The sequence below is a fragment of the Cibotium barometz genome, chromosome 3 (assembly GCF_041138505.1).
Source record: "Cibotium barometz isolate CiBa-2024 chromosome 3, ASM4113850v1, whole genome shotgun sequence".
Taxonomy (NCBI): domain Eukaryota; kingdom Viridiplantae; phylum Streptophyta; class Polypodiopsida; order Cyatheales; family Cibotiaceae; genus Cibotium; species Cibotium barometz.
In genome coordinates, this window is record NC_141048.1 from 18,916,107 (window position 1) to 18,940,954 (window position 24,848).

The 24,848-nt window shown below is 44.8% G+C and overlaps 1 protein-coding gene and 2 pseudogenes across 4 annotated transcripts in view; 2 read left to right on the plus strand and 1 right to left on the minus strand.

Annotated features, from left to right (window-relative positions):
- The window catches only part of LOC147639800 (uncharacterized), a 48,036-nt gene that overhangs the window by 4,198 nt on the left and 18,990 nt on the right, over positions 1-24,848 (minus strand). For all 3 annotated transcript variants that reach the window (XR_015262003.1, XM_086774186.1, XM_086774172.1), the window contains exons 3-6: positions 20,525-20,677; positions 8,196-8,306; positions 6,455-6,508; positions 6,153-6,240 (exon numbers count right to left, since the gene is read on the minus strand). Coding sequence is in view for 2 of the 3 variants with exons in the window: in XM_086774186.1 (XP_086630312.1) it covers positions 6,153-6,240; positions 6,455-6,508; positions 8,196-8,306; positions 20,525-20,677 (406 nt within the window). In the remaining variant the exon portion in view is untranslated. The remainder of the gene's footprint in view (positions 1-6,152; positions 6,241-6,454; positions 6,509-8,195; positions 8,307-20,524; positions 20,678-24,848) is intronic.
- LOC147639801 (uncharacterized) lies at positions 2,551-5,230 on the plus strand (annotated as a pseudogene).
- On the plus strand, positions 8,573-9,701 carry LOC147639802 (protein translation factor SUI1 homolog pseudogene; annotated as a pseudogene). The gene is made up of 3 exons (XR_015263261.1): positions 8,573-8,594; positions 9,189-9,481; positions 9,606-9,701. The product of XR_015263261.1 is annotated as a protein translation factor SUI1 homolog pseudogene (transcript).

The window sequence follows — 24,848 nt, forward strand, 5'->3', positions numbered from 1 at the left end:
GAAAAGATTTATCAGAAATCTTTACCCTCTCGTAGATACTCTTGTAAAGAATGCGAAGCCAGCTATAATAAACGCAGCAAGATAGCCTTAGCATGTTTGAAGATTACTGGGACAGCCCGATCTAGTTGGGAGAATCATATAGAAGCAAATCATCTCAATCAGGATCAGCTTAAATGCGATGATATGAAGACCACCTTCTATCGACGAAGATTCTGGGATAAGATCTTGGAGGTTGGTCAAGAAGGAAAGTCGATCGAAGCGTACCACTAGACATACACGGGCCTCATCCCTTTTGCCCTGCCGATGATGGACGAAGCTGCTCTTTTGAAAAGATTTATCAAAAATCTTTACCCTCTTGTAGATACTCTTGTAAAGAATGCGAAGCCAAATTCTATTGGAGAAGTAGCTAGAATGGCGGAGGAATTAAGAGAGCTTCACTCCGTCTGAAAATTAAGAGATGCCGAAATCTAAGCAAAGCAAAAGCAGAGGATCCAACCAGGGTTCTCCGAGTACGCGTCCGCGAAGAGATGAGTCCCGAGTAACGGATGGGTCGTTGTAGCAACTTTGAAATGAGAAGATGTTTTCGGCACCAGCAACCTAGACATATCATGAGTGAATGTCCCCATGCACCAGCCTAGGCCCATCCTACTCAAACTACCATAGGAACTCGCTTTCGAAGACCAACAGCTTCGGTGCAAAGCAATGAAGGACCCCCACCCCAGAACTATTGAAATTAGAGAAGGAACTTCCAAACTCAATCTACTATGTCCAGACTTAAAAGAAGCAGGCAGCAGCAGAAAGAATTCATGTGAATATTGAGCATCAAGGTTGGAATCAACAATTCTCCATTATCCAAGCACCAGCGGACTACCAAGGTAAACAATTTAAGCTTCTAATTGATTCTCGTAGTACTCATTCATTCATATCGCTTGGCTCCTTGCGAAAGTTGAATCTAGACAAGAGAAGTGGTAAACCAATACAAGTTGAATTGGCTAGTGGGAAGATGCTTCTCACCCACCATGAGACATACAACATCCCGTTTTCTCTGGATGGCAATGAAATTGAATGTAGATTCTAAGTCTTGCCTGTAGAATTATATGATGGTATTCTAGGAATGGATTGGCTCACCCAAAATCCGGCCTGCCACAAACGGACCATTACCTTTATGCACATCCACCGGAACAAGGAGCAACTTACAACTTGTGAGGGCACCTAGAATGCGTAAGAGCCTCAGAAAGAAGCAAGCAATTTACATTGTCAAGCTTAATCTAGTTGGCAAGCATAGTTGTCTGCGGGACGCGCCGCAACACAGGCACGTAAAGTATGGGACGGTTCAAAACGAGCAGTGCGAAACTGATGCGAAACGTTTTTCACGCCGACAGATGTTTCGGTCCAGCGAAACGAACCGGATGCCGTACCGCCGTACTGTTTCGTACCGGACGTCAACGAAACGGACCTGAAAAAAATGCCCGTTTTTTACCGTTTTCTTTTTGCCCGTTTTTGATCGTTTTTTTGTGCCCGTTTTTTCACGTGTGTCTCCCGTTTGTTGTAGCCATTTTTTCGTGTGTATCACATGTGCCATGGGCCACATGGCCTTGGCCCTTGGATCCCTTTAGGGCCTAGGCTTTCACCTCCATGCTAGAGCCTTGGCCCTTGTATAAGAGCTCTCAAGGTCTCTCCCTCTCTCATCATTCAAGGCTCAAGCTCAAGCTCTCTCTCTCTCTCCCTCTCTCTCTCAAGGCTTAAGCCTTAAGGCTCAAGCCTCAAGCGGCAAGCTCTCTCTCTTTCTCAAGGCTCAAACCTCAACTTTCAAGGCTCACGCTCAAGATGCTATACTACAGAGATCAGTTTATGCATATCTCAGCTGATGGATTCATACAGAGACCTGGATACATGGATGTGTACATGCCTCACAGTGCCCGAGTGGTGATTGGCCAGCTCAGAGTGTCATCACACCAGCTTGAGATTGAGGCAGGTAGGGCAGCACGGATCCCCAGAGCAGAGAGGATATGCAGACTATGCTAGGAGAAGGTTGAGAGTGAGGAACATTATGTATGTAGATGCAGAGCATATAGTGTCATTAGAGAGAGATACACCACCATCTTCAGTGGACATCCCTCACTCCGCCATATCATGGAGTCCGTAGACCAGTGCAGATTTGGCCAGCTCTTGCTAGAGACACAGCGCCACAGAGACACTGCTACGAACTTGTACCACAGGGAGAGGTGGGCGACAGCTCTAGCTCACTGATTTCTTCAAGAGATCTATCCCAGTGCCTACCCTGACACAGGAGAGGGTTACACTTCAGCGCGCTGTGGACCTCCGAGCCAGACGGAGACCGAGAGCACCAGGCTACCAGACTCTCAGACTACATCAGAGGGAGATCACAGAGATACGGGCTCGACATCAACACAATATTTAGGAGCGGCTAGCTCACTTACACTCACACCCAAAGATCATGCTCCGAGGTATTTTTGCCTCGCCATCGCCTATGTATCACATATTACACCCCCATTATGGTCCTGGTTGGAGCTAGACAGATATGCATTGCATTCTTGTATACCCTACGCATATAGGTTGCATACTGAGCCTCTAGCAGTAGTGCTTCATCCATCACACCTCCCCACTAGCTCAGTACTTTCACAGTTTCGGTAATTTGGGATCATGGAAATGGACATGTAACTTTGCAGGAAGGGTTACACAAGTAGCGTCACAAGGCTCCTTGCACATGTGTCCAAGCTTGGTGGGGAAGTGGCGCCGTGCAAGGAGATTCCCGAAGAATATGCGGCTCGTATAGTGAAGAAGTACTCGCTCATCCGCGACCAAGGCAAAGGTGGACGTGAGGGAGCTTCCATGTCCGGTACCTCCGCATCCGTGACTCCTTCGCCCATCCCATCCGGCTCCAGCTCTGTCTCAGGCAGTTCCAACGTCCAATCAAAGAGGCCAAGGGAGGAGAGCTCTCCGGTTTTGAGGCAAACCGCCATCGATGCAAACATTAACAACCTCACCTATGTGAAGGCGAAGATGAAAGCTGCGAATGAGGACATTGCACGCACGGTGATACTAGATAGATTGCAATCTCTCCTTCAATGTGCTCAAGGTTCCACAATGGCACAAAATGGTGAAGGCCATTGCGGAGGTGGGGCCATCCCATGGTGAATGGCATGGTATCACCTACTATGAGATGCACAAGCTTCTAACTTCTAAGAATGTCATTGCATTTAACAAATTGCCATTGTGTTACTTGTAGGTCGGACATGAAAATGTCATTCAAGTCATCACGGACAATGCATCCAATTGCCGCAAAATGGGACGCTTGGTAGAGGCGGAGTTCCCATCCATTGTATGGACTCCTTGTGCCTTCCATTGTCTAGACCTACTCATGGAGGATGTGGGGAAGCTAGAGTGGGTGAAGAGGGTGGTTGCACAATGCCTATCCATTGTGAATTTCTTCACAAAGAAGATAAAGGTGCTCGCTATGTTTCGCGAGCAAAGCGACTTGGAGCTTAAGAAGCCCTCTTCCACGCGGTTTGCCTACATGTGGCTTCTCTTGGAGCGGCTATACGACGTGCGACCGAAGCTCCAGTTGACCGTGGTCTCCCCGGATTTCGTCGCATGGCTAAGGGAGGAGTTGGTGACTAGTGCGGACGAGTCCCGAGCCGTTCAACGGCTATGCATGAGAGAGTCCTTTGGCGCGAGGTACGTGCCATTGTCATTGCGGTGACTCCCTTGTATAGGGTTTTGTGCATGGCCGACATGGAGGGCTCCACATTGGGGCTACTCACCCACTTCATGCAAGAGGCTCTAGCGGAGATTCGTGCGACCACCATGCTTGATGAGGAGGACCCCGACACTCCTATGGAGGGGATTAGTAAACCCATGTCCCATGTTTTCAAATCTCGTTTTCACATCTCTTTCTTGTTCCTTAAAGACTTAACCTTAAAGTGAAATTTTTGCATTCTAGGGATCCCACTGAGCCTCCACTCACTCCACGACGCGATTCGATCGTGGCGCTTGTGGAGAGGAGGTGGCGATGGATGCATAGACCTATCCATGGTCTTGCGGCCTTGTTGCATTCCGCTTACAAAGTACCAAGGCTCTTCGCCGATGAGGAGCTACTTTCCGATCGGGATGCCTACTTGCCAAGGATACTTCCCATCCACGAGCAAAGAGACTTCCTCCAAGAGCTCATTCGGTATAATGATCAGAGGGGAGCCGCTTTCACGAAGCCACTTTGCTCGAGTAGGGAGTCAATGGTCCGGCCACTTTTTTGGTGGGAGTCATTTGGTTATCAAATGGCTCACGTACAAAAAGTGGCTTTGAGAGTCTTGTCACAGGTGACTATTGAATATATGGTGTATACTCTAGTCTCTAGAGTCATAACTACTAACTAGTTCTTACATTCTAATTTCTAACTCTCTTATTTTTCATAGGATTGCTCTTCGGAGGCATGTGAGTAGGAACTGGAGTTCCTACTCACTTGTACACACAAAGATACGAAACCGTCTCAGCACCATGCAGTTAGAGCGGCTTGTATATTGCCGTACTAACATGCGCATGATGGAGAAGATGCATGACCTGGAGATCTCCAAACAGGTAGAGATCTCCAGAGTTCAAAGTTCAACTCATTAATAATAATTTATAAATGCATGACTACAGTCTAATAATTTATAAATGTTTGAACTTTGCTTTCACGTGAATGTCGACGAGTTCAAGTTGACAGTGGACACGCTTAAGAGTTTCCACAAGGAGCGAGATCCACATGAGGAGGCCATATATGCCGATCTCTATATGGAGCTAGAGGAGATTGACCGTTGAGTTTCTCGTACTCGTAGAGGTCGCGTAGCTAGAGGTGGCACACAGGTAGGAGGTCGCGGATGCACTGTTCAGCGCCCTACTTCGACCCTGGTGGCTACATATGTGAGGCGTGGCTCCGGCCCGACTTCGAGGAGCACTTTAGCACCTGTTGCTGAAGAAGAGGACGCTCCTATTGCAGGCATCAGAGAGCCTGAGTATGATGACGAGGACAATGTCGTTAGCGAGGGCAGTTTTAGGTTGGCCTCTGATGATGGAAGCACCTCTAGCGAGGGTATTCCTTCCCCTAGTGATTTCTCTGAGGAGGACTAGAGTCTAGACTCTAGTCTCTAGAGTCTAGACTTTGGACATTTTGTACTTAGTGTTGTGACTAGTCCGTGGTCACAACACACTTTTTTTTTATTTCCTATTGTAGGTCATGGGCCACGACTCTTATTTATGGCATGTTTAGTGTTCATTGTTCATGACTCTTGAGTTTTTGTCCTAGTTTATGTCATATGACAAATTACAACTTCTCTAGACTTTGCATCTCTAAATGTGTACAAATATCTTTTTTTCAAGTGTTTTTTAAATTAGATCATACCTCAATCGAACTTATTTTCAAAATTTAAAAGTCCCGTACCGGTACCGTTTTTTCGTACCTTCGTTTCGTACCTGACAACTATGTTGGCAAGAAGTCAAATTCTAAAAAGCCCAAGTAGTTGAGTGAATATGTTGATATATTTCCAGAGGATTTGACAAAAGCAAATTCATCCCAGCCAAACTCTCTTCTTAAATAGCCCAACCTATGACTGCCCCACAATACACTCTTGCTCAAATGCTGACCAGGCCTAAAGGAAGCCTCAAGTTGGGCATTTCTGTACACTAGACCTTCATTGTTGTCCATCTACACACCACCTTCTATCAAGGATTTCCAATATCGGGTTCCCAACCAAAAGTGGTGCCTAGGCTCTTGGTTCCCAGGCTCCAGCTACCAACGCATGGCTTATAAAGGCCTTGATTCCTAGGTCCCTAAACATGCCTTCTCTCAGTGGATGATTTACAAACAAAGTTAAATGCATGTGCAATGCCACATCGAAAGTGAAACATTAGTATACTTATCAGCTGACGGGAGAAAATCCTGAAGATGCTACAAAGATATGGTGCTCGGCTAAGTCCATGTCTAACAAAGACGTTACTTAGGCCCTTAATGACAAGATGCCTATGCCATGATCACATAAAATAACTTAGCCTCCCCCCACAAACAGCCATGTGCCACCATAGTAGGATGTCTGACCTATTGAGACTCCATTTTCACATCTACATCATCTGAAAAAAAACCTGGATGAGTAGCTTACCTTGAAGGTCTGAACGAACCTCAGTCAAAAATTTCATTAAGCCATTGCAAGAATCACGGATGTCCAAAGCAACTCGATGCAATTCTTCCTGTGAAGCCAGCAATTATTAGGATGTAGATGAAAAAGTCAAATTCAAATAATAATGTAAAAACGCTTGAATAATGTGTTGGTGGACCCAGCTCTGAGTAGCTATCGAACCATCTCCATTTTGGGGCATGAGTTGGAAGTCCAACACCTAACATGATATATTACTCTCTCAAAAAAGACACTTGAATGAATGAGGCTTGGCATTCAGCAACTACCAATTCTTCTGCGCCACCAATATTTCCATATAAAGGATCATCGATATCTTCAATCTGTAAAGAAGCATATGTTTATAAGCATACGTCAGTGAAGAGTAAAAGCAAGCAACAAGAACCCTATCTTTCTACAACAAGAACTATGTACAAACTGATTTCTGTACTGCCAACAACAACAAAAAACTCGTAAGAAAGATCTTGCATTTCTTTTTAAAAAACAAGAAAGGTGTTAAAAATCAATACTCCACCTTTGTACATAAGTTGGATTTTGACTCAGGATCTCACATGACCATTTCTCAGCACACGCATTGAGGGGTAGGAATAGGTCATAGTCACCAAAAACGAGAAATGGGAATGGAAAGTTCGAAGAATGGAAACGAGAAAACGAGTTTTTAGGGGTGGGAACGACCATTTCCTGTGACAATATCATTTGGGAAATGACAAATGGTTATAGAAACTGTTGGGATCCTGAAACAAAGAAACGTGTTTCTAAGGACTGAAACTACCGTTTCCTGTGACTATGGAATAGGTGGCTCAACCACCACATGACAATGTTTCGCAATTGTAAACTCGATTGTAAAACGCACTTTATGGGATGAGATAAGCTTTCAAAGCATGGTACAATCATGTTGATGGAATCGGGCTTTATCCCATTTTACCGGGTGTCAAAACTCCCTTTCATCAAGGGAGGACCACCAGGCATGGAGGTCCTTGTAGCAAATCACCAGGCTGAGGAGCCTGGTTGCTGCCGCTTTGCAACTTCCAGTCCCTGCAACCAAGGGTCCCTAGCTTGCGTGTACATCCAGAAGTAACGAACACTTTATAAGGTTTCCTCCCTGACAAAAACCCACTGGTTTGCAAAAAAGACCCACCTCTCATGTCCTAAATTCACAATGCTGAAATCCCCCCATGTTCAAGGAGAGTGAGGGTGTCCCCAGCAACTTTAGCTCTGATGTTCTTGTTGTCATCTCCTCAAGGTCATAGATATTTCAAACCACCTACCAAACGCGAGATTATGAGGACTAACAAAACATGATTTACCATATCGTGGCAAGTAGCACCTGGTTAGCCATGACTCCAGCCTCCAATACATCAATTCGTGCAAATACTTGTAAGAAGGGGGGTAGCTGATATACCAGTGTGACATCCACTGACATGGGAACTACAAGGTTTGACAGTGGCATGCCTGGGCCCATTTCCCCTTTCTGTGCCCCAACAGGGCTTTTTTTGGATGCAAGTTTGGTGTGTGGGCGTTGGTGTAAACCCAGAAGCCACAAGATTCCCTCTAATTCATGCGTGCTCCTGAGGCAAGGCAAAAGACCTCTATTGTTAATGTGAAACAATCAACTTTCTCCATCTTACCCTCTCAATAGGCCCCTTTGTCACTATAGCAGCTCCCCCATACTTTAGAAGGCTCTAAACATGGATTTGGTGACACCACGTAGCTGTTGTTGCCTCCACCACACACATGAAGAGATAAGATGCCAATGCATAGCAGGTGATGGCAAGCGGCTTCCCCCTCACTCACTGTATAAGGAATACTAAGCAAGGTGCTTTTTGTTCAGGTAGTTCTCAGATTTGGCTGCAAGGTTGCCTTAAGAAACATTTCCACCTACGCAGAGAAAGTTATAAATAGATCTCCAATGCATCCCCTTAAGATAGCTTTAAAACATGTTAATATACAAAGATGCAACGCAGAAATTAAATGATTCAACCCTTCGACACCTCATAAGAAAGTATGCACCTTCCTCTCTGTACTAAATTCTCCCAATCGCCGAACCTTCCACGAATAGCTGCTGTTCTTATCAATCGCTTCATAGATAGTTACATCCTTCAATGCATCAGATGCCGTGAACTACAGACCAGGTCAAAATAAAAAATTGATAAGTAAAAATTTTATCCAAGACAATTGAAAAGACAAGTAAAAGAACTAGAGCAATCAATATCATGCTTTCACAATGCTTTGACTTCAGTGTTCAATCACAAGGCTATGGCAATTTATTAGCTAAGGATGTTTCAACAAATAAGGTAGACCACTGCTCACACGAGTTCCCTAATTCTGAAGCTAGGACTCTTAGGTAAAGAAGCCCTTCTTGGCGCACACAAAAAAATACACAAGATATGAGTATTGTTGGCAAAATTTGTATGCACCTGTGGCACACTCATGAGAGAAAGAAAGTAAGTATGCAAGGGAGTGAAACAGCCCATGAGACCAATGATGATACAATATGTGTGAGTGCTGTGGTGGGAGATTCATAGTTCATCCATTGAATCCTAAGCAAATCATGGCACAAGTCTTCCCAATAGATAAGGATACTCACTGAAGCTTCCGTATGTCAAAGCCTCAAAAGGTTACACAGCCAAGCTGATCGATGTCGGGGGATCCACACTCATGGGGCTGATCACTGTGGTATGGATGTGAGGGGGATTGTAACTTCTGGAGGGGCCCACGGGTTTCGCTAAACACTTGACCATTAATGCAATTAAACACTGAAATCAGCCACCCACAACCTTACACATATGCCACTTAATCCACAGAACTGTAAAAGAGAGATGTGCACAACAGACACCACATAGAGGCCGGAATGGACCGACCCCCCGACCCCCCCCCCCTTTTGGAGTATTTTATTACCCAAGGGAAAAATATCATGTACAAGCTTTGTTAAATGCACTGAGCTTGACCGCTATAACGCACAACAAGGCCTTCTTTATACCTTTATGTGGTAAGAATCTTTAGCATCCAATTTAGAGAGTAGAGAGAGAAAAGAGAATGAGAATGTAGAAGACGACACAATATTGGGTCCCAAATACCCACTGAAGGGGGGCCCTGTATTTGCTTCTGATGCGAATGCGCTGGGGACAGGATCGAAAGACAACGTGCACATTCGCATCCAGCAGCGCAATGGAAGGAAGAGCCTGACAACAGTGCAGGGCCTGAAGAAGGAGTTCAACTACAACAAGATCCTCAAGGACTTCAAGAAGGAGTTCTGCTGTAATGGGACGGTCGTGCAGGATCCCGAATTGGGTCAGGTAGATTATCTAATTTTGCTGGATCATTAAGCTGCCCGAGTTTGTGATTAATCACCTCCCTAACCTGGGCTCTTAAACTATGCTTTGAGCTGCTTGGTTTCATCATATGCTTTCTGAACTGCAGGTGATCCAGCTTCAAGGCGACCAAAGGAAGAACGTTTCCCAATTTCTTGTGCAGGTGAAGCCTGTCATGTACTTTTTTTTTTCAATGCTTAAATAACAAGTGATATGAATGCCCAACACAAGGATGAGGAAGTCCGTACGTCGGTTGAGTTCCTAAAGACTCTTCTGGCCACTGATCAAGTCCAAATAGCTGCAGGACTGCACATATGCTGGCTGAATGTGAAGAGGAGCTCCCAGAGTCGACTGGATGCTGACCTGCTTCCGCACTTTATGCTGAATACCTGAATGTTGAAGTGGGATTGAGGCACATGCTTTTATATGGCCTCCTACTGCTGGTCGGCTGCCTGAGAAGGCTGTCAGCCTGCTGTAATTTCCCACGACTACATTAAATGACAGTCGGCTCCTGCAAATGCTCAGTTGGCTGCAAGAATTACACACAACTGCATTAAATGCTTCAGTCCGCGGCGTACAACCCTGTTGGCTGCTGTAAATGCCCACGACTAGCACAAATGCCAGTTGGCTGCCAGTCGGGCTGTAGGGCTGGTCGGCTACTGGCCGACCAAGGTGGAAAGGTACGTAGTAAACGGCACGCTATCAGTACGTACGGAACGTACTTCTGTATGGAACAAATTTTAAGGTACGTAAACAGTACGTACCATTTGTAAACAGTCCTAGAAACCTGAATATTTTGTAGACATAGCAACCAAAATACTTAAAATAAAGACTGAACCTCATTACTTAAAGTTTAAATCAATTATCAGTTACCAAGCCCATTACACAATACCTCATGTCAACAGTCATAGTGATATAAGCAAGAACCATGAAAGTCATAGATGATAAAAGAGAGTACAAATATCATGTCTACAGCACATGTCCTGGTCCACAAGTGCAAAAAGCAAAACAATGAAACACTATAGTTGTCTAGACTCTAGAGTCTAGACGCAAGAGTCTCAAATCTCATCATCAGATGAAGATGATGAATCTTCTGAAGAGAGCATGCCTCCATCATTGATACCATTGCCCTCTTCATCGAACTCTGGCTCAGCAACAACAAGCTCCAGTGCATCCTCGTCATGTGCCTCGGGAATCTGAGTGTGAATGAGTTCGAAAGCCTCATTTGCACGCCTCTGCTGGGTGCGACGAACTAGAAGCTTTCCACTGCGAATGCTCTCTCGTCTCGCAGAGCCTGGATCTGGAGCTGCTTGGCGTAGAGGAATGCTGAGAGATCGTGCACGTGAGCGGGTCACACAACGATCCACGCTCTCAAGCTCTCTATGTAAAGCTCTCAAAATCTCATCTTGCTCATCTCTAATCTACCGATCCACAAGCTCCGGACTGGGTTCATCTACCAATTTGAGTAGTGTTGGATCAACCTGTTTAAACATGCCATAAATTGCATATTGGATATTCATTGAACTAGAAAAAAATTTCTACTTCTAAGCTCTTCTTGAGTCCAAATTCCAATTTATACCTACTTCGGTGACCCCAAAGCATGGTAGCTTCGCACGAGCCTCATGTTAGCTCTGCAATACACCAACTTCTCTAATTGAGAAGTACTAAGGCGATTCCGAATCTTGGTGTGTATAAGAGAGTATGAGCTCCAGTTCCGCTCATCTTCTCCAGCTGAGCAATCCTGTGCAAAAATGAGTGCAATGCGAGCAAATTTGTAAATCTTTTAATGCTAAAACATCAAGTTTTAGAGATTAATTACAAGTTACCTGAGATAGAACACGAAGAGCAAAGCGTGAAAGGTTTGGAAGACCAACCGGAGGAGAACACAATGCCCACTATAGGGAGGAAAACACTTAAGAAGAGTAAAACATTTTTGTTCTTAGAGTGTCAAAGGGAATTTCATGGCTTCCTTCCTCAATGACACAGGTCTCGCAAATGAAGCACCAATACCACTCATGTACGTGGTGAACTCTCTATCGATCTGAAGTTGCTCCTCCTCTGAGAACATCCTTCCAACATACTCTGACTGCTTCATGCTCAAAGCAGTATTATTCCATAGCTCTGGCGATCTGTAGAGAGGATGGAGCATGGTAGCCATCGCATGGATGGGACGGCTCATGAATGTCCACCGTTTGTCTACAATGTCCAAGATCTCACCTCGGCTGAAAATGAGAGATTGAAAATACATGTCTTAGGTTATAGTGCTAAGTGACACATGTCAGTCTTGACATGTCATGAGAATCGAGAATCGAGAAGTCATAAAAATCAAAGAAAGAGGAAGAAATTAGAACTATTGCTTACCGTTGAGCAGTCATCATGGAGCACTGAGCAACATGGTCTTTCATTTGCATAAACAAATGAAAGACCAACCCCAAAGTTGAGCCCTCCATGTCTGTAAGTCGGAGAAGGACATACACGGGCTTAAGTGCAACTGAAAGGCTATGAACTTGCTGCCAAAAATCATCATCCAGGATCCGCCTCTGCAAGTATTTTGTACGCTCATCCTCTGAATGATGCATCTGTCGCCACCTTGGATCCACAACTGTTGATGATAGTGAATCTCTTATCTTGTAGAGCCTATCCAAGACCAAGAATATGTAGGCAAACCTGGTCTTGGAGGGTCTCACCATATCCAAAGGGCTATGGCTCCGAAAGATGGCAAGAGCCTGATGCTTCTTGCGGAAGAAGGTGGTGATCTTTACAGCATCTACAACAATGGGCTCCACCCAAACAAGCTTCCCAATGTCTTCCATAAGTAAATCAAGACAATGGGCAGCACATGGAGTCCACACTATATGTGGAAACTCTGCCTCGACCATTTGACCCATTGCCTTGCAGTTAGAGGCGTTGTCGATCACCACCTGCACAACATTGTCCTCCCCAGCCTCAAGGATAGCCTGTCGAATGTGGCCATAAATGAACTCCCCTGTGATCCTGTCCCCTGCTCTCCCTGCATCCACGGCACGCAAGAAATAGGTGCCCAAGCAAGATGACACAAGGATATTGATTATGTACCTCTTGCGAATGTCTGCCCACCCATCTGAAATAATAGTGCATCCAAACTCCTGCCAACCTGCTTTCACAGGAGTGAGCGCCTTGTTTATCAAGGCCTTCTGCTCATCCAACATGGATGTACACATCTTCGTATACTCAAGACCTGTCCACGTCTCAGTAGGCCCTACCTGCGCAATTGCTTTCACCATTCTTTTCCATTGGTCTGTCCTTAACACATTGAAGAATATATTACACTCAATAAGAGTACGACAAATCTCCATTTCTGCCACCCTTTGCCGCTCCTTTACCCAAGCTTGTGATGAGATACAAGAACGCATAGTGGATTGCTTTGATGCCTCCCCTGTACCTCTCGCATCTTGTGGCAAGAGGTCCTCATCATCGGCAATACGTGCCCTCCTCCTGCCTGTGGTGGATTGGGCTGAAGCTAAAAGACTTTCACCCTCATCTAGTGTACCTGAACCTGTAACATCTCCAATAAAAGCATCATGGAGAGCATCTTGCGTACTTTCACCACCTCTAACACTGCTTGCATCACCCATTGCAGGACAATTCTCCGCAATCAATTGGTCCCTCAAAGCTTGTGGTATTTTATCACATGGAACACATTGATTGGTGCACCCGATACCTGTCATGTGCTTGATGACGCGAGTTATAGTGCTAGTGTACTACTCCCTGCAATACTTGCATGCCCATAGCCGAGTACCTGACCCTTGCTGAGAAGGGGTGTTAACAACCCTCAGGACATTGGTGTGGATCGCCCAGTTCGGGTTAGTCTTGCGCGGCATGATGAAGTCTGGGCGGGAGAGAGAGCGAGGAAATTTGCTCTGCAAAGTTTTGCAGGTACACACAGGACACTTGATTTTGCAAGTACACACAAAATGCCCAAATTTTGGTCGCTTATCTACAATCGCTTGATCGCCACACACGCGCCTCGCCACACGCCACATATTTTTTATTTTTTTAAATGATTCCGTACGGATCTGTACATTACGGTACCGTACCGTACGACTGTACCGTGCTATACGGATCCGTACGTGCGTACGGCAGCAACCTTGTGGCCGACTAATCACCTAAGCCACCAAAGGACTAGCCGACTACTTGGCAAGGGTTTGGATACCCTTTGCAAGGCTAGCCCACATTGGGCTGCCTTGGAGCTGGCCTTAGGGCTGGCCCCTTCTATGTGAGATGATCCTAACAATGCCTAATAATGCATCTAAGGCTATGGCTGATACCTACATGCTCCTGTATGATGAATTCTCCAAGTGGGTTAAGAGGACTGGCAATTGACTGACCTCTAAGACTAAAGAGACTGGCCTACGTAGCTCATGCATGACTGTCCCTGGACTGAGGGCTCACAATGGGCTCACAGCGTACAACAAATATTCCTAAAAAAAGGTGCTACTTTTGTATGATCATGCCAGTGTCACTGTGTACCCCAGTGTAAGGTGCACGTGACATTCCCTCCTGCTTAACTTGGCAACAGGTTCAGGCCTTCCAAGTAGTCCGCCAACAACTGGGGGTACTCCTAAAAGAACTCTTTATCCAGCCAAACTGCTTCATGGGTTCCGCGGTCTTTAAACTTTGTGTAGAACTGTCGTATTCTTCAATCCGAACCATGCTTCCATCTATGGAGGAGAATTTGCTCTAGCTCTTCAGCTTTGTCTATCATATCTGGTTGTTGCTCTTCTGATATATCCTCCTACAATGCTGGACCTACATATGGCTTCAACCAAGAAACATGAAGACAATGTGCGTAGTCCAACTTTCCGGTAACTTTAACTTTAAAGCGACATCACTTAACTTCTGAATGATTGGAAATGGGCCGATACTTCGGAATGGTTAAATATTAATAGTGATTAATGTGGGAATAAACAAGTGCTAGGTGGTTGAGTAAACTAACACTCAATGTAAGCCTTAAATAAAGCGGTTCCAATGTGTGAACAACCACTAGTATGTATAAATCTCTTGTGTAGGAGCAGCCTCTTGAAAGGCATATGTGGTGGCATCATACTTAGAATATTTAGTGGAATCTTATTTAGCATATGTGGTGGCATCAAATCAAGCATATGCTTAGAATATGTAATGAGGTCTCTCCTATAAAAAGGACCTACTTGTATAATGAATTTATGCTTTCCACTACATCTTGTACTCTCACAATCCCTTTAGTGTTGAGTTGATCATCTTTTTATTTATCATCTCTCCCTCTTCTCCTCACTATTGTGTGCATGCACTCTAGACACTAACCATCATTTGGTATCAGAGCCTGTCATGTGCACAGTGTGTATCTACCGTGTGCTATACGTATACAAGACTAGCTTCTAGGCTTGGGGAAGCTTAGAGCTAGGCAGGCTGAGCTAACTAGCTGGACGTACCGACCAATCTCTACCTCGTGACGTCCCATAACACCACGAAGCTACCCTCGCGGGCCTCGAGACTGCTGCCGGCCTTGGCTGAGCAGATCATTTACTTGGGACACGAGATCACTAGAGACGGGTTGAGCATTGACTATGACCGAGTTCAGAAGGTTCTGGCTTGGCCTATATCGCAAACTGTGAGACAACTTCGTTCTTTTCTCGGTTTTGTTGTTTTTCTTCGAACATCTGTGCGGGAGTACTCTCAGCTCACACTACCAATGACCAACTTGTTGAAAGGTTGTGGACGTAAGTCAAATCAGCCTATCACTTGGAATAACGATCTGGATATGGCCTTCAGACTTTTGAAAGTTAAAGTCAAGGAAGCATCTATCTTAGCACTACCCGATCCTAGTAGTGCCTTGTGTTCTTGAGACTAATGCCAGTGACTATGCAATCGGGGCTGCTCTATTCCAAGATGGAAAACCTGTTGCTTTCGAGAGTAGAAAGCTAGACGACACTCAATCTCGTTGGCCAACGTTTGAGAAAGAGCTTTATGCTGTCATTCACGCTCTCAAGGTTTGGAGACATTATTTATATGGCTCCAAGTTTGTAGTATTGACTGATCATCAATCAATCAAGTATCCTTCAAGGAGTTGGTTGGATTACTTCTCCAAGAGGAGCAAACAAGGAAGAACAGATCTAGGGGTGATGCAAGCAAAGGAGACGAAGCCTACTTCTCCAAGGACAAAGGCAAAGTGGACTCGTCCCAGGGTGACACCAAGAAGAAGAAAGGAAAGTGTCACTACTGCCACAAGCCAGGACACTACATCGAAGAGTGTCCGAAGAGGCTTGCAAAGCTGAAGGCTGATGAAGACTCTGCAAATTCCACTTCTTCTACCTCCGACGACAAGAAGCAGCAACCAAAAGATAAAGTAAACCTAGTCCAAGATGATAGGGCTTTCTAGCCACATTATCATTATGGAGGGGCGAATAGTAAATATTAATAGTGATTAATGTGGGAATAAACAAGTGCTAGGTGGTTGAGTAAACTAGCACTAAATGTAAGCCTTACATAAAGCGGTTCCAATGTGTGTGAACAACCACTAGTATGTATTCGTCTCTTGGGTAGGAGCAACCTCTTAAAAGGCATATGTGGTGGCATCATATTTGGCACATGTGGTGGCATCATACTTAGAATATTTAATGGAATCTTATTCAGCATATGTGGTGGCATCAAATCAAGCATATGCTTAGAATATGTAATGAGGTCTCTCCTATAAAAAGGACCTACTTGTATAATGAATTTATGCTTTCCACTACATCTTGTACTCTCACAATCCCTTTAGTGTTGAGTTGATCATCTTGTTAATTATCATCTCTTCCTCTTCTCCTCACTATTGTGTGGCTACACTCTGGACACTAACCATCAAGGACAACGCTTGCCCACTTGCTTTAGCCGTTGTTTCATGATGCGGAGATATACCCAATCTCCTTCCTTAAAGTTGACATCTCACTTGGATTTGTTGGCTTGCCGGGTATATGCTTCCTGAGCTTTGGCAAGGTGCTCCTTAACTGACTCCATGATTTTCGAGAATGTCTTAGTGGTTTTATTGGCCTCAAGAGATGGTGACACTTGTCTTGTCAAAAGAGATGAGAACCAGCGACCAAATGCTGCCTCATACGACGTCCGGACAATACTCAATGAGTGAGTATCGTTTAGGATTGCGTGAACCAAAGGAAGATATTGTTCCCATTTCAACTATTGGTCATGGCAGTATGATTTGAGAACGTCGAAGGCCAATTGATTGTTTATTTCTGTTTGGCCATCTGTTTGAGGATGGAATGCGCTAGACAACTCCAATTTAGTCCCAAAATTGTCAAACAATGCTCTCCAAAAATGAAATGTAAACTTTGGATCTCTATCTAATGTGATAGTCCGTTGCAAACCACCAATGGGGTACCAAAACCGAATGAACAAGCAAGCTATGTCCTCAGCTGTGGCTGTCTACTTGCATGGAATGAGCATACAAAACTTACTAAATCTGTCAACAATTGTCATACACCGTGTGTTTCAAGATCCAGCTGAGGTGGGAAGAGGGCCTACGAAGTCCATTCTGATGTCGTGAAAGGGTTCCTCAGGAATAGACAAAGGCTGAAGTAACCCTACCTGTTTGGTATGAGAAACTTTCACTTTTTGACATATCTGGCATGATTGGACATGTTGGTACACATCCCATCGCATCTTAGGCCAACAGAATGACCTCTCTAACTTCTCCAAGGTACTGTTGATACCCCTATGACCTCCAACAAGAGAATAATGGACATCGTAGAGAAGGGACTTGCGCTTGTCTTTGAGTACACAAAGACGGTTCTTGAAAAACAACGAACCATCCTGTATAGTAGTGGCCTTGTTCTTAATTGAGGGCCAACTGATATTGAGTCCCGAACTCTTCCGAATCCGGATATTGTGCCTTCATACTGTCCAAGTCTTTGCCTTGAATTTCTAGCACAGTGGACTCTTGCAATGTCTGAATAGTGCCCTTTCGACTAAGAGCATCGCGACAACGGGATTATTTTTGCCCGAGACGTATTCAATCATTCCCCCAAATTGTTGGAACAATTGACTCCATCTGGATTGCCTGTCACTCCATTGGGCACTGGGCATGGTTTGCAACCATTTAAGTGCCTGGTGATCTGTCTTAACTGTAAAGTCCCTCCCATAAAGGAAGTGCTTCCAATGCTTAAGAGCGGTCATCACCCCAAGGGCTCTTTGTCATACACTGGATAATTCTTTTCGGCGTCATTCAATTTGCACCTATAATAAGCCACTGGCCTATCATCTTGCTAGAAAACAGCTCCAATGGCAAGGTTACTGGCATCAGTAATTACCTCGAAGGGATCGTCCCATGATGCCAACTTCAGAACTGGTGACTCAGACGCAACTTTCTTCATTGCCTGGAATGCCTCTAAAGCCTTGCCCATAACGGACACTTTTTGACAACGAGTCTTCACGCCCTTTAGCAAGTCACTGAGAGGTGCTGCAAGGTCAGAAAACTTGTCCATGTGTGCTGTAGGCCTGACAAAGACCCACAAATGAGCGGATTTCCTGGGCTGTAGTGGGAACATCCCAATTGAGAATGGCCTGTACCTTTTCAAGGTCGAAGCTAATACATGATGAACTGATGATGTAACCCAGGTCATGGATTTCTTGTACTCTAAACTCACTCTTCTTGGCATTAATAAACAATTCATTGTCTTGCAAGAGTTGCAAAACCTGTGCCACATCTCATGCTCCTCTGCAGTCCTTGAGAAGACGAGAATGTCATCTAAGAAAATGAAGACGCATTTGCCAATGAGATCCCGAAAAACCCGAGACATCATTTTGTTGAACGTCACTAGATCATTGGTGAGGCCAAAGGGCATCACCACAAATTCGTAGTAGCCACGCTCCGTCCTAAAGGCGGTTTTTGGAATGTCGGTCTCGAAGATCCGAACTTGCTGGTAGCCACTCTTAAGATCTATCTTAGTGAAAATTTTTGCACCATTGAGTCATTCTAGGATGTACTCTATTATGGACATGGGAAATCTAATCTTCATTGTTAGCTTATTGAATGCCCTGTAATCTACACATAAGCGTGCGGACTTATCCTTTTTTGGACAAACAGAATGGGAGCAGCAAAAGGTAAGGAGGACGGTCAGATAAATCCGGACTGGAGTAGCTAGACTAACTACTGCTCCAACTCGCTCTCCAATGCCTTAGAAAGGCGGTAGGGGAACTTGCTTTGAGGTTCTGAACCAAGACCCAACTCTATGCGATGGTTCTCAGGTCTACTGGGCAGGAGATTGGGTGGGAGGTCGTCCCCCAGCATGATGTTGCTGTATTGAGACAAAAGACCAACCATCCGCCGCATCGAGAATAGGTGCATATTGTCAAAACCACTAGATCATGAGGATCATGTCACACCCTAAAAGAGGGGAGACAATGAAATCCCACTAGAATGTGGTCCGCTGAACCTAAAACTCAAATTGCTGAGCTTTATGAGAGGTGTGTACGTAGACCAGGGGTAAACCCGTCCACATCAAGATAATAAGGAAGCAAGGTACAGCAGTTGGAGAGGTGTGGCATGTTGCCTTGAAGGTGAGTTTCTGGTTAGTGTTGATTGCGGAGTGGACGACAGAGTTGTTGGACTCAGTTCATCTCCAGCATTTATCCCATTTATTGAACCATTTATGCAGCATATTTATCTAATGTATTTTACTTAGTCATGGATATTTTTTCCCACATTTTTAGGCACTTTTCCCAATCGTGGGTTTCTACTCGCTGACTTGGCTATTTGTGTTGTAAATAAGAGCATGCTTTTTGCCATTTAATTCATTCATTATTTTGTTGAAGTGTTGGATCCTCCTAGTCTCTCCTCTGCTTGCTGCCTTCAACCATTCTCTCATGGTTTCAGAGCGCTGAGGTTCTCAAGCTCTTGCTTCTACACTCTACACGAAATATCAGCCAGCATTTTCTTTTTTCCAGCCCTCCCTCCCTGCAGTTTAATGCAAACTTTTTGCAACACCCCTAATTTTTGCAGTTTAACACAAATTTTTTTGCAGCATCCCTAATTTTTTTTATTCTGGTTGTACCCCAGACTAGTCGCAGCACCGTGCACTTGCTCCATTAGCCTCTCCCCCCCTTACTTCATCGCGCATCAGGTCGGCTCCCATCTTCACCCGTGTACCTTGGATCTCCGGAAGACATACAGTTCTACATCTTTCTTTAACCTCACCTAGTGTCGAGGGAGGAGTGTCTACAGAGAGCAATAGACGGGCTGGCAGGTGAGATGTATGTGCAACAGGCACAGTAGGTGGGTTGCAATGGCCGGGTAGCACCTGCAACAGAGCATGTGGACAGTCTACTGGCAGAAAGACGAAACAGAGGCGGTACTGATTAGGGCAGCTTCTCGGCAGTTTGTTGAAGTTGGGCAACGCAGAGCAGTGCTCTTCGGCACCTGTAGGTCGACGAGCTAGGTGCAGTCACCACACACAGTCGAGGAGAGGCCGCAACTGTGCCTCCAGCTTAACATTCCGGCGTACAGGTGGCTGTTGGCAGCACCACACACAGTCGAGGAGAGGTCGCAACTGTGCCTCCAGCTTAACATTCCCCTTCTAATACCAAATGATGTAAATGAATCTAAGGTGGCTTTAAGTCAAGCACCAGAACAATGCTCTTAGCGAGAGAATAAAGTACACGATTGAATGAAGTGACTGTTGTTTGATTAATTCAATGAAGTACAAGTACCTTTATAGGTTACAAAGGTTCGCCTCCTAACATTATTGCCTATGTCATTGCACACACAAATATCTAGATATTATTCATACCCCTCTAAGAGGTGATTCACACACAAATACACTACCACACTCATAAGAGTGGGTTCATACGCAGGTAAGGCCTTGATTCCCAACGTTTAAGAGTCCAAGGGATTCCAAGAAAGGAGTCCATAACAATGCAAAGGAGACCAAGAATATATCGTTGGGGTTAAAGACCCTCAAAAATGGTAGAAAGAATACTGAAATACAAGATTAAAGAATGATGAGGTATTCGACTACATACCTTATCCATGACCACAAGTAAATCATACTCCACAACATCATTGGCACAATCAAAAAGTCTTGCAATATGGTTTTTTATATCCAAGCCAAAGTCCTCGGCAACCTCTACAACACGGTCATCTGGTCGCTCTCCTACATTGTAATCCCTTGTTCCCTGCTCAAAAGAAAATGCATTGGCATGAAAAAAAATGAAAAGCGTCAATGAAACATCAAAACAAGATGAAAACCTGACAAAACCACCTGCCTTTCAACTTTACTAAACACCTTGGAAATGAAGTATTGAGTTAAATGGCAAGAGAAAAACAACACAAAGCTCCATACTAGACAATAACATGCTATATTTGCTAGAGGTTCAGGATAGGGATTGGTCACACAGCAGCACAACAAGGTATTACATCTGTTCAAACTTCACACAATGCCCATTTCATCACGTGGGGCCTGGCATGAAGTCAGGGGATGTCCGATGCATCATCCACAAGGCCCAGACACGTGGATGTGGTTTTGAGTAAAATCACTAACACATAAATGTGTCTGAGAGTGTTCGTGCGTGCACATACATAAGAATATTATCCCTGTAAGTAAACCTAAATTTATGGAATTATTTATCAAGTTCCCAACAATTGACTGCACAACTCCAATTAATCCAAGCAAACTACCTGAAGAATGTAGCATACTTCCCCCCTGAAGGTTGGAGTTTGAAAATCTTACCTTCAAGCCTCCGTACTTTCCCTATTCATGGTCATTAGTCCTTTCCAAAGACTTACATAGTCATTTTGAATGCTGCTTAGGAACATTTTCACATATATCCGAATCCCCTTTGGGTTCAAGAGAAATTCTTGTAGTCAAAAAACGTCTCTTTGCATGTGTCACCCACCACTCCAAAGCGATTCCCACCATGCCAAGCACTGAGGGGCTGCATGTTAGTAACTATGATGTTTACAATATGATAATGCAATTATAATGTTGACTAATGTGATAAAATGGGTCTCTTTGCATGTCTCACCCACCACTCCAAAGCGATTCCCACCATGCCAAGCACTGAGGGGCTGCCTGGTGGGAGGCTGCAGAAGCTGCTTGGTTTTCAGAATGATGGCTATGGCATTCAGGAGCTATCGTCCTTGGCCAATATTCAATCCAAGAGGAGAATGCAGATGAAATGTTTTCCAAATCTTTGACTTATTATTAAAACCCCAATCAAATATTCTATCAATAAACGAAGCTTCCTTTCCAAACTCGTCTTATTTAATTAGATGGACCATTGAATTTGTGGTAGCACACATAATGAGGATGAAAAATACAAAGCAATGGATAAAAAACTGTATACTAGCTAAGTTCATATGCTCCCTACGCAAATGCGGCAGAGACCAGAGCAAAATCTTTACCTCCAAGCTCCAAGTACCTTTGCAAATATAAACACCCCGAAGATCTGCTACTAAGTTGCAGAGTTCTGGGGCTGATCCTAGACATTGCTCTCCCGCTGATTTCAGCTGGAGAAATGAATATGCAATATGCCTCTCTTATGGGGGAGAGAGGGAATTTTCCCCCATCAGGCAGGTCATCTTGCCAGCCTACTACAGGGACCCACAAACCAGGACATTCCACCTTTTTGCCCCTCAATGAACCTTCTCACATGCCCAGCTTTAGGCTGGGCCTGGGACCTCTCGCTGGGGTTGGTTTGGATCCGCCTTTACACTACAAAACATGCCATAAACCTCCACTCTTGTCCATGCTCAAGCCTTCCCCTTCTTTGTTGTCCATTCGTTGTTGCTTCTGTTCCCAGCCTGTAATTCTCACATGAAAATTCCTCAAGGACTTGTATGCATGTGCCTAACATACTTGTGTGCATCCATGGTCCCCACAATCAATATGGGCCTCCGTTCCCTTTTTCAAGTAGGGCTTATATATGGCCAACACTCTGTTTACTCTTACCCTAATTCTAACATGCGGAAGCTTCAGGGGAGATTGGTAACTTCAATGCTCAAAAAAACAGCACACTTGTCGCGACAAAATTAACGCACAAAACTGAATGTAGATGTGCAGAAAAAGAGAGAGAGAGAGAGAGAGAGAGAGAGGGAGAAGAGGACACATTATTGGGTCCCAAATACCCTCTCTAGGGCCCCCACCACGAATGGTGTATTTGCTTTTATTAGAATGATGCAAAACTGAAATAAAAGACTGAACCTGAACCTTCTTGGCTTAGGAGAATCCTCTGCCCTTGACCTTCACCCCTTCTGCATTAGCTTATCCTTGGTTGTCCTGGCCCTTTGATCAGCTTCAGCACTTGGTGAAATATGAGATGAATGGAACTGAATTATGCAATGGGTATTTATACCCCTTACTGATGCTGGTTGGCTGGATTAAAACCAGTCGGCTGTTTATAAAAGCCTCACAACCTGTAAATTCAGCATTAAATGCTAAAAATGCCGTGCATCACTTAAAAAGTGCTGGCCACCATGCGCATAAGCTTCTGGCTCTGCTGGACAGCCTGTGTGGGCTGCCCCACACCTAGCCTACAGCCCTCTAGGGGTTAGTTACCCTGTCGGCTGCCTGTCCAAGAGCCCTAGGGCTGTCCTACAGCCCTTCCATGGCCATCCCATGGCTGGTGGGCACAGCCAAGGCCTTCCCGGCCCCTATGGGGGTGGTTCTACAGCTCCCCCATGCCCACATCTGTCCTTGGGGTAGCGCTATGGGCTGGCCCCTTTCCTATATGCAAACCGTAACTGTCTACACAGTGGTCTGGCATCCAATATCATACCAGATACACAGAACCATTGACATCGTTCCAAAGGGAGACGTACTGGCACTGTTTCATGTGCAGGACAATGCACACTTGACCTTGGACGCATGTGCAGGACAATGCACACCTGACCTTGGATGAAGTGGAACCCTGGCTGACTTGTCCCGGACTGGGCTCACATGGGACCAGTTTTCCACCCCACGTCCTGCACCTTCAGTACACATATGTCTACGTGGCATCCAAGTGCGGGATGCACGTGACATCCGCTTCTGCTGCTTAACTTGACGGAAGCTGCATAGCCTCCAAATAATCCGTCAATAACACCGGATAATCGTCGAAAACTCTTTGTCAAGACATATCGCTTCGTGGGTCCCTCGGTCCTGAAGCTTTGTGAGGAACTGTCTTTGTCTTCAGCGTGAGCCATGCTTAAAGCGGTGCAAAAGGATCTGTTCTGGAACCATAACTTCAGCTTCATCAATGATATCTAGTTCTGCCTCATCTTTAACTTCTGAAGAGATCGGACCTACATATGGTTTTAACCAACTGACATGGAACACATCGTGCATCGTCCAACTCGGAGGTAGCTTCAACTGCATTGAAACCTCGTTAATCTTTTTTGGGATGGGAAAAGGTCCAAAGCTCCTGAATGACAACTTTGGACATTGCTTGTCCACCTGCTTCAACCTTTGCTTCATAATCCGAAGATACACCCAATCCCCTTCCAAAATCTTCATATCCCTTTGGTCTTTATTGGCCTGTCGAGTGTAGGCCTCTTGCGCTTTAGCCAACCTGTCTTTTACTGACTCTTAAATCTCCTGGTAAGACTCCGTCACTCTGTTTGCTTAAGGTACTGAAGACGAGGTTCTGGTCAACAATGACTGGAAAGGTCTTCCAAATGCTGCCTCATATGGAGTCCTACCAATAGCTGAAGAAAAAGAATCATTCAAAACAGCTTGAACTAAAGGCAAATAAGATTCCCACTTACCTTGCTGATCGTGGACATAACACTTTAGCACATCAAAGGCCAATTGGTTGTATATCTTTGTCTGGTCGTTCATCTGTGGGTGGAATGCACTGGAAAAATTCAATTTAGTACCAAAGTTATCAAACAATGCTCTCCAAAAATGACTGGTAAACTTGGCATCTCGGTCTGACACTATGGTCCTAGGAATCCCGCCAATCAGGTACCAATGCTGAATGAACAACTGGGCAACATCCTTAGCGGTCACATTGGCCCTTCAAGGAATAAGCATAACAAATTTGCTAAATCTATCAACAACTATAGTCAAGCACTGCGTATTACGCTTACTCGGACTGGGAGGCAGATTCGTGACAAAGTCCATCGAAATATCTTCAAAAGGTCTCTCAAGAATTAGCAAGGGCTGTAAGAACCCTATCTTCTTTCCGTGAGGAGCTTTCACCTTTTGACAAATATCAGACTGTTGCACATATGAAAACACATCTCGCCTCATCTTTGCCCAATAATATTGCCATTCCAATTTCTCTATGACCACCAGTAATAGCGTCATAGGCGTCATGGAGAAGAGCTGCCCTGAACGACTTCATAACACATAGTCGGCCTTTGTAG